The following is a 16,750-nucleotide window of genomic DNA, read 5'->3' on the forward strand; positions in this document are numbered from 1 at the left end:
GAGCAAAGAAATAATACCAAGAAGAGGAAACGATTAGCAAACCACCAAGCCGTGAACAAAGGAACTGAACAGAACAAAGGAACTATCAAACAAAGGAACGATAGGAACACGTAACAGAAAACAAAGGAGAGACTTCTAGCAGAGGAGCAGACTGGGTTAGGACAAAAACAAAAGATAAGTCATCATTCAATGCTATATGCAATTTAAGTAGAAGAATGCAAACTAGGTCCAAACAAATGGCTCTATTCAATCCAAACACGCAAACACACAAACCACCAAACAACCCTATCAATAAATCAGTAAAAATATTGGATGTATCACAACTCCAAACAGCACCAATAAAGCATGTAAAACAAGCAAGATTAACGCAAGTAGTACCAACCACAGCAAACTCGAATTCAACCAACATCACACTGGGACCCCAAATTCTGGTCTCAAACACAGATCAAACAAACCACAAACCAGCAGACATAATTAACACCCCCCCACCCCACCAACAGAAACTACTAGAAATACAAAACTACACTCCAGGGAACAGTATAAATACAATGCCAATACTATCGCCAATCCTCTTCAAGGAAGCGGAAAAACCAAACACAAATGAAGATATAGACACCACTATTCCAAACCTAACAAATGAATTTGACAGTAACCTACATACCTTAAACTCCCCACAATTAGACCACATAACCATAACCAGCACCCCAAAATTCACCAAAAATGAAATAACCAATTCTAGAAGCATGCAAACAAACCAACAACAGGAAATCAAGCAAACAACAATAAATCAAAACATTAGGAAAGAAACTAGACACTCAAGCCAAACTCCTGGACCATCTGGGATAATAACAGCAAGGGAACCACCAACCTATGGGAACAAATCCAATGAATTAGACACTACAAAACGACCCAGCAGCATCACTAATATGGCAACCCAAAGACCCCAAACAACCCAAAACACATACCTAGGTAATGGCAAGGGCCCACTAAAACCCCAAAACAACCCAAAAAACCCCACAAGTAAGGTTAACTCAAAACAGGAAATAAAACAACAACATAACCCCCAAAACAAAATGTACAGTTATCATTCCATCGAACACACCATATACATAAGCAGCCAGTGCAACAGAATTACTAGTCTAAGTACCAATAGTATTATGACAGCACTGGCCAAAATTCACACTGGACAATTCAAACTGATAAGACCAAGGCGAAACTACCTCATTGTCCAATGCAGCACAATTCAACAGGTGGAAAAATTCATCCAAATTGAAACTATAGGCCCAATAAAGATCAAAGTAGAGAGACACCATAGCACTCAGAGGAAACCACGAGTCACTTCGAACTCCAAACACAGTGAAACCACAACTAATCTGGCTGAACCCACTAAAACCACTATCTTTAAAAAAGTAATAGCACTAAACGGATACAACAAGGACATAAGCAATAAACTCCTACTTCATAAACTCACAGCAAATGGAACACAGACCACCAAAGTATATTGTCTTAAAAATCACATGGGACAAGGAACAAACAAAGCAGTTATAGAGGCTACCGAGCCAATACCCTCAATAATAAAACTAGGACAGTCAGGAGTGTACCATAAGCTGGAAAACTACATAAATAGGCCAAGATTTTGCACCAAATGCCTGCACTGGGGACACTATGCCCTCAGATGTAGATTCAAACCAAGATGTAAGTACTGCGGAGGTCAACACAAAGGAGAATGCCACACAATTAATCAAAAATGTGCTAACTGTAAAGAAAATCATTATCCTAGATCGGCAGAATGCAAATTTGCAATAAAAGAGAAACAAATAGTGGACTTAATGAACGAAAAACACCTCACCTACCATTCTGCCAAAAACATTATTTGTAAAAACAACTCCAACACACCAAAATCTACCTCTGAAACAATCAATGAGCACCAAAACTCTCCACGCAAAATCAGAAGGGAAAACATTGCACCACAAAACATACCCTCGAATCAGGAAACAAAAGAACCAAAAACTACAACCCACATTGTAACAAACCATGACCACCCTGATAACACTCCAGATACAAACAAAACTGTCACCCCAAACATCCCCAAATCTAACACACACACTAACACAGAATTAATACAGGAAGTAATGAACCTAACAACACGAACCATAATGCAAGATCTCAGTAGCATAATCAGAACCCTCAAAACCATTTTCACCTTACTAGCTGATTGGACCACAAGACTAACAGATAAAGACAACGTCAAAAATGAATAGTACAAAAAATAATAAAATCACCATCTGGCAATGGAACTGCAGAGGAATCTTTAAAAACCTATCAGAACTGCAGAACAAACTGAATAATACAGCCATAAAACCAGACGTAATCTGCCTACAGGAAACCCTCATAACACAAGAACACAAACGCCTGCCCAAACTACAAGGCTATACCCAGGGAATCTTTAAAAACAGACCCATGGGGCAGAAAGGGGGTGGACTAGCAATTTTTTTAATAGATACACTAATCTACTATGAAGTAATAGAAGTACCCCCTAACCTAAACATCAATAGCATCGAAATAATGTCAGTAATGATAAATATAGGAACCACAAACATTCAGATAATAAACACATACGACCCAGGTGGTACCTTCTGCCCTACCAACCTAATCTCACTAAAGGCAATCACTAATAACAACAACAACAATCTAATGATCTGTGGCGACTTCAACACACACAGTGAATTATGGGGAGGTAAAAAGAAAGATCAAAGAGGAAAAATGGTTGAAAAATGTATAACTGAGAACAATCTGGTCATCTTAAATAACGGGTCGAACACTAGATTAAACCCTGAGATGGCGCTCTCTCAGCCATAGACCTAACCATCACTACCCCAAAATTGGCTCAAATCACAAATTGGTGGGTGGATCAGGAAGATACGTTAGGAAGTGACCATTTTCCCATCACAATCAATATTCAAACAAAAACTCAACACATTCCTAACGAAACCCCACCTAAATGGAGGTACCAACAGGCAGACTGGGACCAATTCCAATTATGACTAGCTAGAGTAAATCCAGATAACTTAGAAAGCCCAAGTATTGACATGTATTATGATAACATAACAGACACAATTATAGAAGCAGCTAGCTGATGCATACCAAAGACAACTAATATCCAAAATAAAAACCCTGTACCATGGTGGACTAAACAGTGCACTATAGCACATAAAGACAAAAAAAGGGCCTTAAATAAATATAAACGCACCAAAAATTCTATCTACTTCCAGCAATATAAAGATAAAGAAAAAGCACTAAAACAAACTATAAAAACTGCTAAAATTAATCTATGGCAAACCTTTTGCTCTAAACTGAGTCTAAAATCAAACTCAAAACAAATATGGGACAAGATAAAAGCCATAAAAGGGAAAGCAACTACCTCAGCCCCAAAAATTAAAAATGCCATAACAAATAAAGATAAGGCAGACCTCCTAGCGAAGCATTTTTCGAACATGAGTAGCAACAATAATCACACCAAAAACTTTCAAGAACACAAAAAACTAATGGAGGGAACCCAACCTCAAATGTTTCAAGACCAAGGAACAAAAGAATCTCACCTAAATAGCGACATCACAATACATGAATGGAAGATAGCCCTACGATCCAAAAACGAAACATCCCCTGGTAAGGATCAGTTAGGTTACATTATCTACAAAAAACTACCTATCAATATAACAATAGCCATAATCAAACTCTTTAATAGGATATGGGATAAAGGCCAACTACCCACCAAATGGAAACAGGCCATAGTAATACCAATCCCCAAGCTAGGTAAAGATCCCAACAACATAAATTCGTACCGACCCATCTCCCTTACAAACAATATTTGCAAAATAATGGAGACAATAATCGCAAATAGGTTAAAACACCACCTAGAAACCAATAACCTACTCTCCATAAATCAATGTGGCTTTCGGAACAAACGGTCCACAACTGACCAACTTCTCAGATTGGAAACAGACATCAAACTCGCTTTTAACGCACATAGGAAAACTGATCGCAACCTCATAGCGGTGTTTTTAGACCTAGAAAAAGCATTCGACCTAGTATGGACCAATGGACTAATGGCCAAATTAAACCAATTTGGAATAACTGGACGCTTGTTCAACTGGATTGGCGATTTCCTCACAGGCCGGAAAATTACCACAAGAATAGGCAACACCCATTCGGAAAAATTTTCACTTGAAAATGGAACACCGCAAGGCAGTGTAATAAGTCCGTTACTATTTAACCTAATGGTAAACGACCTTGACCTCAATGTAGCCTCCAGAAAAATAAACTTGTCACAATTTGCAGATGATAGTGGCATATGGAGGAATGGAAATCCTGCCAATAACACAGTAGTTAAAGAAATCCAGCAGAGCCTAGACAACATAGGGAGATGGGCGGACAAATGGGGTTTCAAAATATCACATGAAAAAACTGTGGCAATCATATTCACCCCCAAACGAAATAACAACCTAGTCTATCCAAACTTCTATATACAAAATCAATTAATCAAATACGTAACAGTAGTAAAATTCCAAGGAATGTTCTTTGACAACCACCTCACATGGAAACAGCACATTGAACAACTCACCCAGAATTGTAACAAAGATCTCAATTTACTCAGGAACATCACAGGGACTGACTGGGGATCCAACCAGGAAACCCTCCTCACGATATATAAAAGCCTAATTAGATCAAAACTGGATTACGGTTGCCATTAGCATATAACTCGGCTAAACAGCCTGTACTACAAAAACTTGACACTATCCAGAGAAAAGCCTTGCTATTATGCACAGGAACACTCCCCTCAACATCATTAGAAGAACTACAAACACTAACAGGAGAACCACCCTTAAAATTACGTAGGCAAGAACTGCTCCTCCGATACTCCATTCGATTAGATACCCACCCAGACAACCATCCCACCAAAATAGCTATAAATAAGTGTAAAGTGTCTTCAAACCCAAAATCATACCTATCACACCAAGTGGCAAAGTAATCCTTGAACTAAGAGAAAAGATACCTCTACTAAAAAAACAGGTAACAAACAATACAGACCAGAACAAATCACCATGGTTACAAAAACCACCAAGGATTAACATTGTAGCTACCAATTTAGGCAATAAAGAAGGACAAGAAAACTTACTAAAACCTGTACTGGTAAACAAAATCAACCAAAAATACCCGGACTATATTAAAATATATACCGATGGATCAAAAACAAACAACCCACCAAGAACAGCAGCAGCAATAGTCATCCCTGAATTCAATATACAAACGGGATCCAGATTACCTGACTATTGCTCCAATTACACCACTGAATTCTGGGCCATACTTGAATCACTACAATGGATCAAAGACAACCAAATACCTAAAGCAGTCATTATAAGCGATTCCCTAAGCGTTATCAAATCGATCCAAAATCGCAATACATACTCTAGGGAACAATTCCTCGACAGAGCATGCCAATTAATCGACGATATCACCACAGCACATCAATTAGTCTAGCTCATGTGGATACCGTCGCACATTGGAATCTCTGGCAACGAAACAGCAGACAAAGTTGCAAAAACCAAACTTGGAGATCAAAACTCTATCAAGCTTAACTATAGCTCTACAGAAGCAATAAGCTTCGCACAAACATATATAGACCAAACATGGCAAGATTTTTGGAACTCCTCCACAAAAGGGAAAAATCACCATGAAACCCAAAAAAACGTAGATAGGAACATACAGCTACCTAAGGGTACCTATTTAGAACAGAAAACCATAAACAGGATAATAACTGGAAAAACTAAACTAGCAAGCAGTTTTGGAAGGTTTATAGGACCCAAACCAGCAACCATTAACTGCTTTAACTGCCACACCACCGAAGATCTACACCACGTATTCAATATATGCCCAAAATATCAACTCGCTCGGAAAATATTTATCAAAAACCAAAAAGAGATTGGATTACCACACACATACCCAGAGTTACTTATGGACTCTAATAAAAATAAACAATCAGCATATAAAAATATAAATCAATTCATAGACTCAGCAGGACTTAGGAACAAAATATAATTACTATCCCCACAAAACCAAAAGACCCAGTAACTAGCTAAATAAATGTAGAAGCCATCACATAAAAAACCATAACATATCATTCAATTTTACAAAAGTATTAATAAATAATTCACTTACAAAGCACCTATAAAAAACTAAGGAAACCGCAAAATCGGATGCCCTAGATGTCCTTAACGAACCGAGTAATCAGCTAGGATTCCTGTCCTAGATGTCCTTAACGAACCGTGTAATCGGCTAGGACTCCGGTCTCTTGCTAAATAAAGTATAAATAACATTCAATCTCTAAAAACATCAATTAATAAATAACTTAAAGAGGTAATATCTAAAAACTTATAAATAACATAACGTAGGAAACACACCCTAAACACCTCGACTAGTAATACCATAATAATCTTGAAAATCTCTCTTCATACATGATATCTACTAAGAACCTCTATAAACAGCATAGAACATACCCCCTCCTTTTAGAACATTTTGAAGAGGAAAAAAAAAAAAAAAAATCTCGAAAAAAACAAACAAAAAATCTCAAAAAAAAAAGAAGAAAAAAAAAGGCAAATGAAACAAGAAACCAGCGATGTAAAGCAAGCAGGACCGTTCCCGAGCTCTCCTTCCCACTAATGACAGCCAACCATTCAACTGTAGGGACCTTTATGGACCCACAGATTGAGGCCAAACTATCAGGGTTCCTTGAATCCATAAAAGCCTGGGGGAGGTGGCACCATCCCTTCCCCAGGAACAACTAGCAGGTTGCAGTGCAGTCAGAAAAAAGTGGCACATGCACAATTGTGCGAACGCTACTATAATTAAACTCAACAACAAAAAGTGGAACAAACTCACCATCAGTGTTAGCATCAGCCGTCAAACAGTCCATCACCATGCAGATTCAGCGACATTGTCTTCATGTTCAGAAGCAATCACTTATATGTAAGTTACAATGTAAAATTGACAAGTGGCATTGATAAATTCTCTAGTGCATAGAGTACTGCTTATCTACTCCTCACATGCTATGTTCTTAGCTTCTTCTCAAAACAAGGCAGCTATTACTGTCTGCATGGAATCTGAAACATCAGTGTGACTTTTGGAAAGAGAATTCTATTCGGGTTTATCTGGAGGCAGGAGTGTAGGTGGCATGTGACTGCATGTCTTTGTTGCTCTTGCACTAGCTGCCTGTTTGTTTTTTGTTCTTTTACAAATCTGGCATATTCATGTTGTTGTTCCCATGTGGGTGCAGTGGGGTGTAACTGCACATCTTTGTTGCTGTTTCTTGGCAACAGTTTCTTGGGATGGGGAAAATTATAACAATAAAGGTTCAGGTTCATATGATGGTCTGGGTTCAGGTGTGGGTTAAGGTTTGGTTGGACATGCTTGGTATCTGCAACCTCATTCATAGATCTTGCCTTTTGTAAAATTTGAATAAAATTTGTAAACAAGACCCAATAATCTCCCAATATACCCATGTGGTCCATACATTTAATGGTTTTTTTCATCATGAGCTGTTTTCACTCAGTGGGTAGAATAAAAGCAGCACATACAGAATTTTCAAAGGTCTGCTGGCAACTTTATTGAGTAAATGATTTATGTGGTGTTTTCATCATTGATTTACACACATGTGGTGTTTTCATCATTGACTTACATGTGGTGTTTTCATCATTGACTTACACACATGTGGTGTTTTCATCATTGACTTACACACATGTGGTGTTTTCATCATTGACTTACACATGTGGTGTTTTCATCATTGACTTACACACATGTGGTGTTTTCATCATTGACTTACACACATGTGGTGTTGGATGTGGAATATTCTCAAGTGCCAACCTGATGTCTTTGTCAAGTATAATGTTGCCTATTGTGATTGTACCAGCAAGAGTGTTCAGTTTTTACGATATCTACTTGCATGCTTGCAATTATCTCTGGGAAGCCTCAAATGGCTTGGACTCTTAAGACATCCATTATCATGTCTGACTGGTTTTTGCAAGTTTCTTTTGACCTGTTCCATAGTTTCATGAGTGGACTTTATCAGAGCTATAACATTTTTATTCAGGTCCAGGTGTTTGCAGGCCGTTTACAGCTGCATCACTTTCCATATGCCACTATGTTATCACTGCCAGGTTTTGATATTACATTTATCATATTCATTTAAATTGTTTTGTCTATGCCAGCTTAATATTTACTCCAGTGTTGTGCAGTACATCTGTCACTCAAGTCAGTTGTGGGGCAACTTTATGGGGTCTTGGTTGACCTTTGCAAATGTATTCAAAAGCTCATCCCTCAAGTGGCCAGTCGCACAACACATCCAATAAATAACATCATCTTACAGTTACATGTCCATTTCATTGAGTTACGTAGATGAATTATGTTTTCTTGTGCTCTTCTCAGAAAAATATTCTCACAGGTTGTCTTAGTGTTCATGTGTTACATCATCATATTGAGCAAGATTATTCATGCTTGGTCAAGGTCATACGTGGATTTTTTTAATTGATTGGTAAAAATTCAATGATGGACAATGCAAGCACTTGTGTAAAATCCTTGAGTACATCATAACTATGCTGGTAGTCAGCAGTTGGTGGAATCATGTACTGGTGATCCCACATGAACCATTTCATGATCAGATTCAACATCTGAATCAAGGCAGGCCAATGATCAATGCATTCACCATGCTTGGGTGGTCTTGGCCTTGCCTTTGCAGAGAAATTAACAATGGGGTGAAAAGCTTTTCTGTTTTGTGATGCATGTTAAATGTCAGTTGTTCTATAACATGATCATCCCTTCATATTGATTGTGTCACTTGTCTTCAGATGCATAATTACAGAACCCTGAGCTCAAGAACGTATGTTTGGGTGTAGAGGATAGAAGAGAACCTGCAGGGATAAAAATCAGTCATTAGTAATATCACTTCTGCATTAATGAAACTATATGGAACACCATGGAGCAAATACCATGGTGAAAAGTATAACCCAGGAGACATTTATTATAGGCCTGGAACACAGCTAAATATATGATTGGACAGTTGATGAAAAAATACCAGAGAAGAAAATGTAAACTGCATAAATTCTGCATGTTACTGACACAGTGTTGTGTACAAAACATCAAATGATGTCTGTTTTTATCAACATGCATTGTAAATTTCATCTGTGACTTGAATACAGTTGCAAAGCCTGGTGTCGGAGAAAATTTTTCAGATGGATTATCAAAGGAGGTGAGAAGGCTAAGATTGAAGGTAAAACAAGAAAATGTGGATAAGAAACTGGCTACGATATATTACAGTGCCAATGATTACTGGAGTCGTGAAACAGCTGTTAAAAGTTTAGCAATCAGAGCAAAAGTTACTGATGACTTTGTCAGAGCATGGTGTTCCAAACAACCATTGTGGTATATTTACCTACCCATACCAAGGAAGATTTCACATGGATTCTTTGATGTTTGGACACCCAACAATGCCAGGTATATATTTTGTTTTCACGTGACCAGGTATGTGGTTGTGGATGTGCCATGCACACACTTAAAAGTACACATTAACTGTAGTAGATGTTGCAAGCAGATGCAAGAAGCCAAGACACTGATGTCCAAAGATTCAGCAGGTGTCACAGATGTGATACACATGTTTACTGCTAACATGGCCATGGCTTTTGCAGATGGACCCAGGCAAAGAATTTCTCAGAGCAGTTGCTGCATTGTTGACAAAATATAGTGTGCACGTTCATCATTGACATGTTAATATACATTTTGACTAGGCTTTCATAAAATGATCTATCTGTATACTTGTGGAATATTTATTTGGACATCAGTATGTGCAGGAATTGTCAGTGAATCATAAAGTGAGGGCTTACATGTGGGTGGCATGGCTTCTGTCAGCCATATCATTGCTGAGCATTCAAAGCACATGTATGATTGGACTAAAACCTGCTGAGACATAGCTGTAGCTCACAAAGTCTTTTTACAACCACCCCTGTTAGGTCCACGCTCAAACAATTTGGACTGTGTATCTGTGTGCAGTGGGCGAGTTAGAGGGTGGACAGTGCCATGTTACTGACACAGTATGGTCCGTTGATGCATTTAAAATCTTTGACTGGATTAACATTTCATGGTAACCAATACAATATGATTTGGCATGATCAGCAAGTGGACCAAGTCCACCAAGTACAGCATTTATGCAGGAGGATATGGAACAACCCCCAAGATGTTTTTGGGGATCTGCATGTGCCCATATGTGTAATTAGTGTAGCTATCAGGTACAATCTGTCGCTTTGTTTCCTGCAGGGACAGACTCATGTTGGTGCAGTTATACACACCCATGCAATGTTCCTTTGACTGGATGAAATTGGGTGTGTGTGTGTGGTTTGTGCAGATTGTCCACTTGTTATGCTTGAGAGCTTTGCAACCACAACCTGGGAAGCTCCTTGATTGTCTTGCTGGTCACTGTGGTCAGACCATGATCTAGTACATTTTATGTTACAGTCCCACATATTGTTTGATGGGCTTGTCCATGTGTTCATCTTTGAATTTTCCCACAACTTTCTTGTTGGTATTACTAAACAGTGTGTGATCTGTCAGGTTCATGCTGGTATAAAATTCATTTATCACTGATGCTTCACCCATGTTCACATTCACATCATCAGTGGTAAAATGCATTAGCAACAAGTCTTTATTCATATACATAATCTTGATGTCACCATACCATGGTTTTATCTTAATATAGTAAAACTCACACCAGAGCAACTTTGACAGTCTACTACTAACTTGCCAGAATATATGGATTTAGAATCACACACATGCTTATATAAAATCCTTCACTGGGGAAAACAAGCGAAAGTCACAGGGTATATAGAAGGTATTTATGGACTGGAACCATATTTGCCAGCTTGTTCTCAAACCTCTATTATCATACTACTGTATATCACAATCTGTCCATGTAAGACACTGCAATCAGTGGAACCCTTGTGAAATTTATCTTGAAAGGGTCTCCCCTGTTCCTCTTAACCCATACTATCATTACTTTATCTAGGAATCACTGTATTGCAGAAGATAAATCTTTGAATATTGTAGGCAATGTGTGTGTAGTTCCGATCATCAAGACTGTTGGACTGAGTCTGGGGATGTGTATATGGTCAGCAACTACTCTGCTGAGTGGATGGGCAACAGGAAGGTAAGAGACTATGAATAGATGCTGAAATCAGGAATCCATGGTGATGGCATTCACTACAGAAGCAAGATGGTGTGAAAATGACACAGTATTGGCATTATTTGTGACAGGACATTAATAAAGTTGATTTATGATGGAATATATCTTTGAGACTGGTAGTATGTATTTGGTTTAATATCACATCATCACATTCCATGCTGTATAGTGCTGATTGAAGTCTTTTTGTTAAAAATATAAAGGGAAGAATATTATATTTGGAGTGTTCTTTTTAATGCATTGGTGATTAGAGGGATTTTACTGCAGAAAAACATGGCTAATACATTTTTGTTTTAACCTTGTAATACCTTCATTCAGTAGATGCACTGCTTTGTTCTGCTTAAGAGATTAAAGTGAACATTATATGTCTGATGATTTTGTATGCATATTTGTTTAAGTTTGTTGGAACAAAATAGTGTGTGTGTCTGTGTGATTTGGATTTTCAACGTGGCTTTATCACAACAGTGTCTGTAGTTTGGCAGTTCATGGTGATATCTGGCACTTGGCATCATGCTGCAGACATTGAGCATCATGTCCCACCCAGACACATTATTCGGACTCTAGGCTGATCAGTCCTGACAATAACCTCTTAATGCTGAGTACCAAGTCTTTGGTATGACTTGGCAGAGGTTCAAATCTGCTACTTCCTGCATTTGAGATGGATGCTCTAACCACTTAGGCCACTGGAGCATTCAAACAAAACAGTATAAAAAAATGATTGGGGGAAAAATATTTTTTAGTTGAAAAGCCAGAAAAATCAGTATATATCAGTGGGGGCTTAGGCTTCCTGCTCCCATGGTCTTTTTTCAAGGCTTCTAAAACAATTATCATTGAAAAAGAAGCCCATTGGTTTTGTGGTTAAAAGGCTGTAGTTAGGGTAATTGTGACTGAAAACCCCCAACCTATTTTGACATAACTTTAGTTTGAGACTATGTACATTGACTGAAGTATGTGAATGGCTTATACTTTGGAAGCCTTTTGACTTTTGGGCTTAAATGGTTCAAGGTCAGTATCACTGTGATTGAAAAAAGAACATGATTTTTGTACAATGGCTTTTGTTCTAGACATACCTTGCTTATAATTTATGGGGGGGGGTAATTTGTAGTTAAAATTTGAATGTGTTCCCTTGGAGTTGATTGTATAGTTTGAAATTTTGAATTTAATCCCAGAGAGTTGATATATTTAATTTGAATATGACATGAACCCCATGCCAGGCAGAGGAAAACTGACTTATAAGAAAATGATTATTTCTAACAAGAATTTAAGACAATTTAAATATTAACTTTAGCTAAAAATATTGTTTCTAGACATATTGAATGCTAAATTATATTATTCAACTTTTAATTACATCTATACAACCAAACACCAAAATATTGTTATCTAAGGCAAGTAATAGTAAACACAAGGCCTCCAACTGAGATTGGTGGGGCAGGAAAAGAACAGCACACAAAATAGTGAAGTAGATTCTTTTATTGTCTTGTATAATTTGGTTTGTGGTTTGGATTTTTTTAAAGTAGCTTTAAATAAAATTCTGTCTTATCCCTACACTGTCTGCATTGTGGCAGTTTATAGTGATATCTAGCACTGGGACATCATGCCGCAGACCTGTAGCATGATGATCCACCCAGTCACATTATCCTGACACCATGCCAACCAATCCTAATACTAACCTCTTAATGCTGAGTGCCTAGAAAAATATCACATATAACTTACATTAAAACTCATGAGATAAACTGTGTATGATTGGTCATTTATGCCTGCTTATATTGTACAGTGAAAATTGAGGTTGTTTCTAAGATATAAATTGTCTCCAAAACAAAGATGGCAGACATCATAACATTGAACACAGTGCAGAATGAAGGTCATCTGTCAGCAATCCAGAAAGTTCTTTGGACAAAACATTGTAATGACCATGGTCTAAAAAATATCCACACTAATGATCACATGTGTAATTTACGATGTTCACGATACTCAGCATTAAGAGGTTAGTGTTAGGATTGGTTGGCATGGTGTCAGGATAATGTGACTGGGTGGATCATCATGCTACAGGTCTGCCGCATGATGCCCCAGTGCTAGATATAAATTGTCTCCAAAACAAAGATGGCAGACATCATAACATTGAACACAGTGCAGAATGAAGGTCATCTGTCAGCAATCCAGAAAGTTCTTTGGACAAAACCTTGTAATGACCATGGTCTAAAAAATATCCACACTAATGATCACATGTGTAATTTACGATGTTCACATGGTGTAAACAAATGAGATGAAAATAAACTTAAACAATGGATTACATACAAAACATACAAAAATGAGACAAGCAAATAGTACACAATCCCTAGTTACCTAAACTAATTGTAAGTTCAGTCAGATATCTAATGTGTTGGATCTTTAAAATATTTCTTAATACCACAAGATTTCCAGATTCTTGGAAATTAGCAAATGTGGTCCCATTATATAAAAATGGATATAGAACAAATTTTTCAAACTGTCGCCCAATATCATTCCTTTTGCATTTTGTCCAAGGTTTATGAACAATGTGTTTACAGATATTTGCATGATTATATTGTTCAACATAACTTGACTGCACCTAATCAATCTGGCTTTACACCCAGTGACCCTCAAACAAATCAGCTACAAGATGTTTATAATAAGATTTGTTTAGCTGTAGACCATGGAAAGGAAGTTAGAACTGTTTTCTTTGATATAAGTAAAGCATTTTGATGATGATTGGTGTTCAAGGTAGTTTATTGTTGTGGTTGGAACATTACTTGTCAGAAAGGAAACAAAGAGTTGTCCTATATTCCTGACTCTTGGATTTTCAATTTGTTAATACAGGAGTCTCGCAAGGATTGATACTTGGACTGTTTTATTTTTGGTATATATGAATAATATCATATACTGTTTGCTGATGATACATCATTATATAATCATTGAATTTTCAAATGAGGCTGATTGAATTTTAAATCATGTACAGAAAATAGGCACATGTGTGTCAGGCATGCCATTATTTTTTTTGAAAATTTAAGCACATTTATTTCTTAATCAACTCACCAAATTATGGTTTTCCACGATAAGTCCTGCTGTTTGTTTGCATCAAATGTCTTAATCTGTTATTGCCTTTACATTCTTTCTTTCTAACTTGTCTTTAATCACTAACCTTTATGCAGTTTGAAATGCAAAGTGAAATCTAGTTGATAAGCATAAATTTTGCAAGTATTGTTTGCAAATATTCTTTGTTGTATTGTGATATATATATATATATATATATATATATATATATATATATATATATATATATATATAGCAGAATTTAGGGAAAATGACCCTTATTAATTAAGACAAATACACATATTCTTTTATAATGCAGATTTGCAAGTAACAATATGTTTTTAAATAAATTTATAATTATATTTACAGATATGGTTTTTTTGGTGTGACTCAGGAACCAGTAGATAATTCCACTTTGAATTACATTGGTGTGGCCCTAGCTGTCTGCAGGTGAGGTGTTCAGTAGAAAACCAACAGGGAGCTGAACTTATGGCTGGTGAAAGCGCAGCATTGCTCCAGTGTACATTTGTTGACAACAGTACTTAAGCAAAAATGCATGCCAGTCAAAATTTGTAGTTTTCATATATAAGTAATTAAGTTTACTTATATAAACTTGTGTGTGTGTGTGTGTGTGTGTGTGTGTGTGTGTGTATATATTATGCACACACAGAGACACACACACACATACACACATACAAACACAAGCACACACATACACACAAACAGTCTTACCCACTTATATTGACATCACTTATGTTGCCAAGCTGCATCTGTGAACAAAAATACAACGTCCCAGGCCCATGGTCTATTGTTACTACCAAATTTGTTTCCCTTATGTCGATGTTGAGATAAAATATAAACCGGAAAATAGCTACTTTGGGATACTAAAAACTAATTCCACAATTTTAAGACTGAAGTTATTTCCAAATTGGTCTATTCAGACTAGCTCATGTGCTGGTCTTGACCACTTTATAGATAGACTGAAAAATGGCTGTTTTGGGAAAACCAAATTCCTAAATTTTGAACAGTCTTTTTCTTGATCAGTCAGTCATAACAGAAGGTGAGGTCAAATGTTCAATCTTTATGGCTGGACTTGATAATAACTATTGTATAGTAACCTTCTTTCTGCATTTTACACAATAATTTTTTCCCATTCAATAAGCACTAGCATTGAAGGTCAACTTATTTATTGGTATGTCGAGCAAGTTGCCACAGTGTCACATTTTTGTTTATGACACAATAAAATAATGATTTTATTATTTTCTATTTTAATGATTTTATGAATTTTGTGTTGCCTCCGTAAACATGATACACAGTATCAACAGCTGTAAAAATAGTTAGGATTCTGTGCTCATATTATGACTTTAGGATTGTGTAAGTCAGATACAGTGTACTGGCTGACCAATGCTTTGATTTTCTAGATTTATACTGACTGAGTTTGCTTGGTGATCTTACATATTGATTTCATAGCACTGTACAGATACAGTATTCTGGCTGATCTCACAAATGTCATATGGATATCATAGCATTATACAGATACAGTATTCTGGCTGATCTCTCATATGGATATCATAGCATTATACAGATACAGTTTTCTGGCTGATCTTACATATGGATTTCATAGCATTATACAGATACAGTATTCTGGCTGATCTCACATGGATTTCATAGAATTATACAGATACAGTATTCTGGCTGATCTTATATATGGATTTCATAGCATTATACAGATACAGTATTCTGGCTGATCTTACATATGGATTTCGTAGCATTATACAGATACAGTATTCTGGCTGATCTTACATATGGATTTGCCAGCATTATACAGATACAGTATTCTGGCTGATCTTACATATGGATTTCGTAGCATTATACAGATACAGTATTCTGGCTGATCTTACATATGGATTTCGTAGCATTATACAGATACAGTATTCTGGCTGATCTTACATATGGATTTCGTAGCATTATACAGATACAGTATTCTGGCTGATCTTACATATGGATTTCGTAGCATTATTTATATACAGTATTCTGGCTGATCTTACATATGGATTTTCAGGCATTATACAGATTTCTCTGGTCACAACTAAAGATATGTACCTAGTACTGATCATCCAAAACTAACTGTCATTGTGTTTCTGTATGCTTGATGTTGTTACACTCTCTTTAGAAAACCTGCATCTGCTGCTGAATATTTTCTTAAAATATCTTTAGTGATGGAAGTTGATGGATGAGGAAAAAAATACTATGAACATATTAGGTGCTTGCACCTTTTTTTCGTTGTTGCTGCTGTTTGAATGGACTTCCTTGTCTATTTTTAGATTGTCTTCCTTAACTGTATATTTATCCAAGAATTTGTGACAAAATCTCCCTGATGGGGTTACATCAAAAAGCACTAGGAAAGTTGAGACATGTTCGGCT

General features: G+C 36.8%; 1 protein-coding gene across 3 annotated transcripts in view; it reads left to right on the forward strand.

Moving 5' to 3' along the window:
* The window catches only part of LOC149797505 (transmembrane protein 144-like), a 70,370-nt gene that overhangs the window by 21,778 nt on the left and 31,842 nt on the right, over window positions 1-16,750 (forward strand). For all 3 annotated transcript variants that reach the window (XM_089962320.1, XM_089962319.1, XM_089962321.1), the window contains exons 4-5: window positions 11,146-11,245; window positions 14,696-14,776. In XM_089962320.1, coding sequence (XP_089818446.1) covers window positions 11,146-11,245; window positions 14,696-14,776 — 181 coding nt within the window. The remainder of the gene's footprint in view (window positions 1-11,145; window positions 11,246-14,695; window positions 14,777-16,750) is intronic.

This window comes from Sinohyriopsis cumingii, chromosome 6, assembly GCF_028554795.1.
Source record: "Sinohyriopsis cumingii isolate HCF-2022 chromosome 6, ASM2855479v2, whole genome shotgun sequence".
Taxonomy (NCBI): Eukaryota; Metazoa; Mollusca; class Bivalvia; order Unionida; family Unionidae; genus Sinohyriopsis; species Sinohyriopsis cumingii.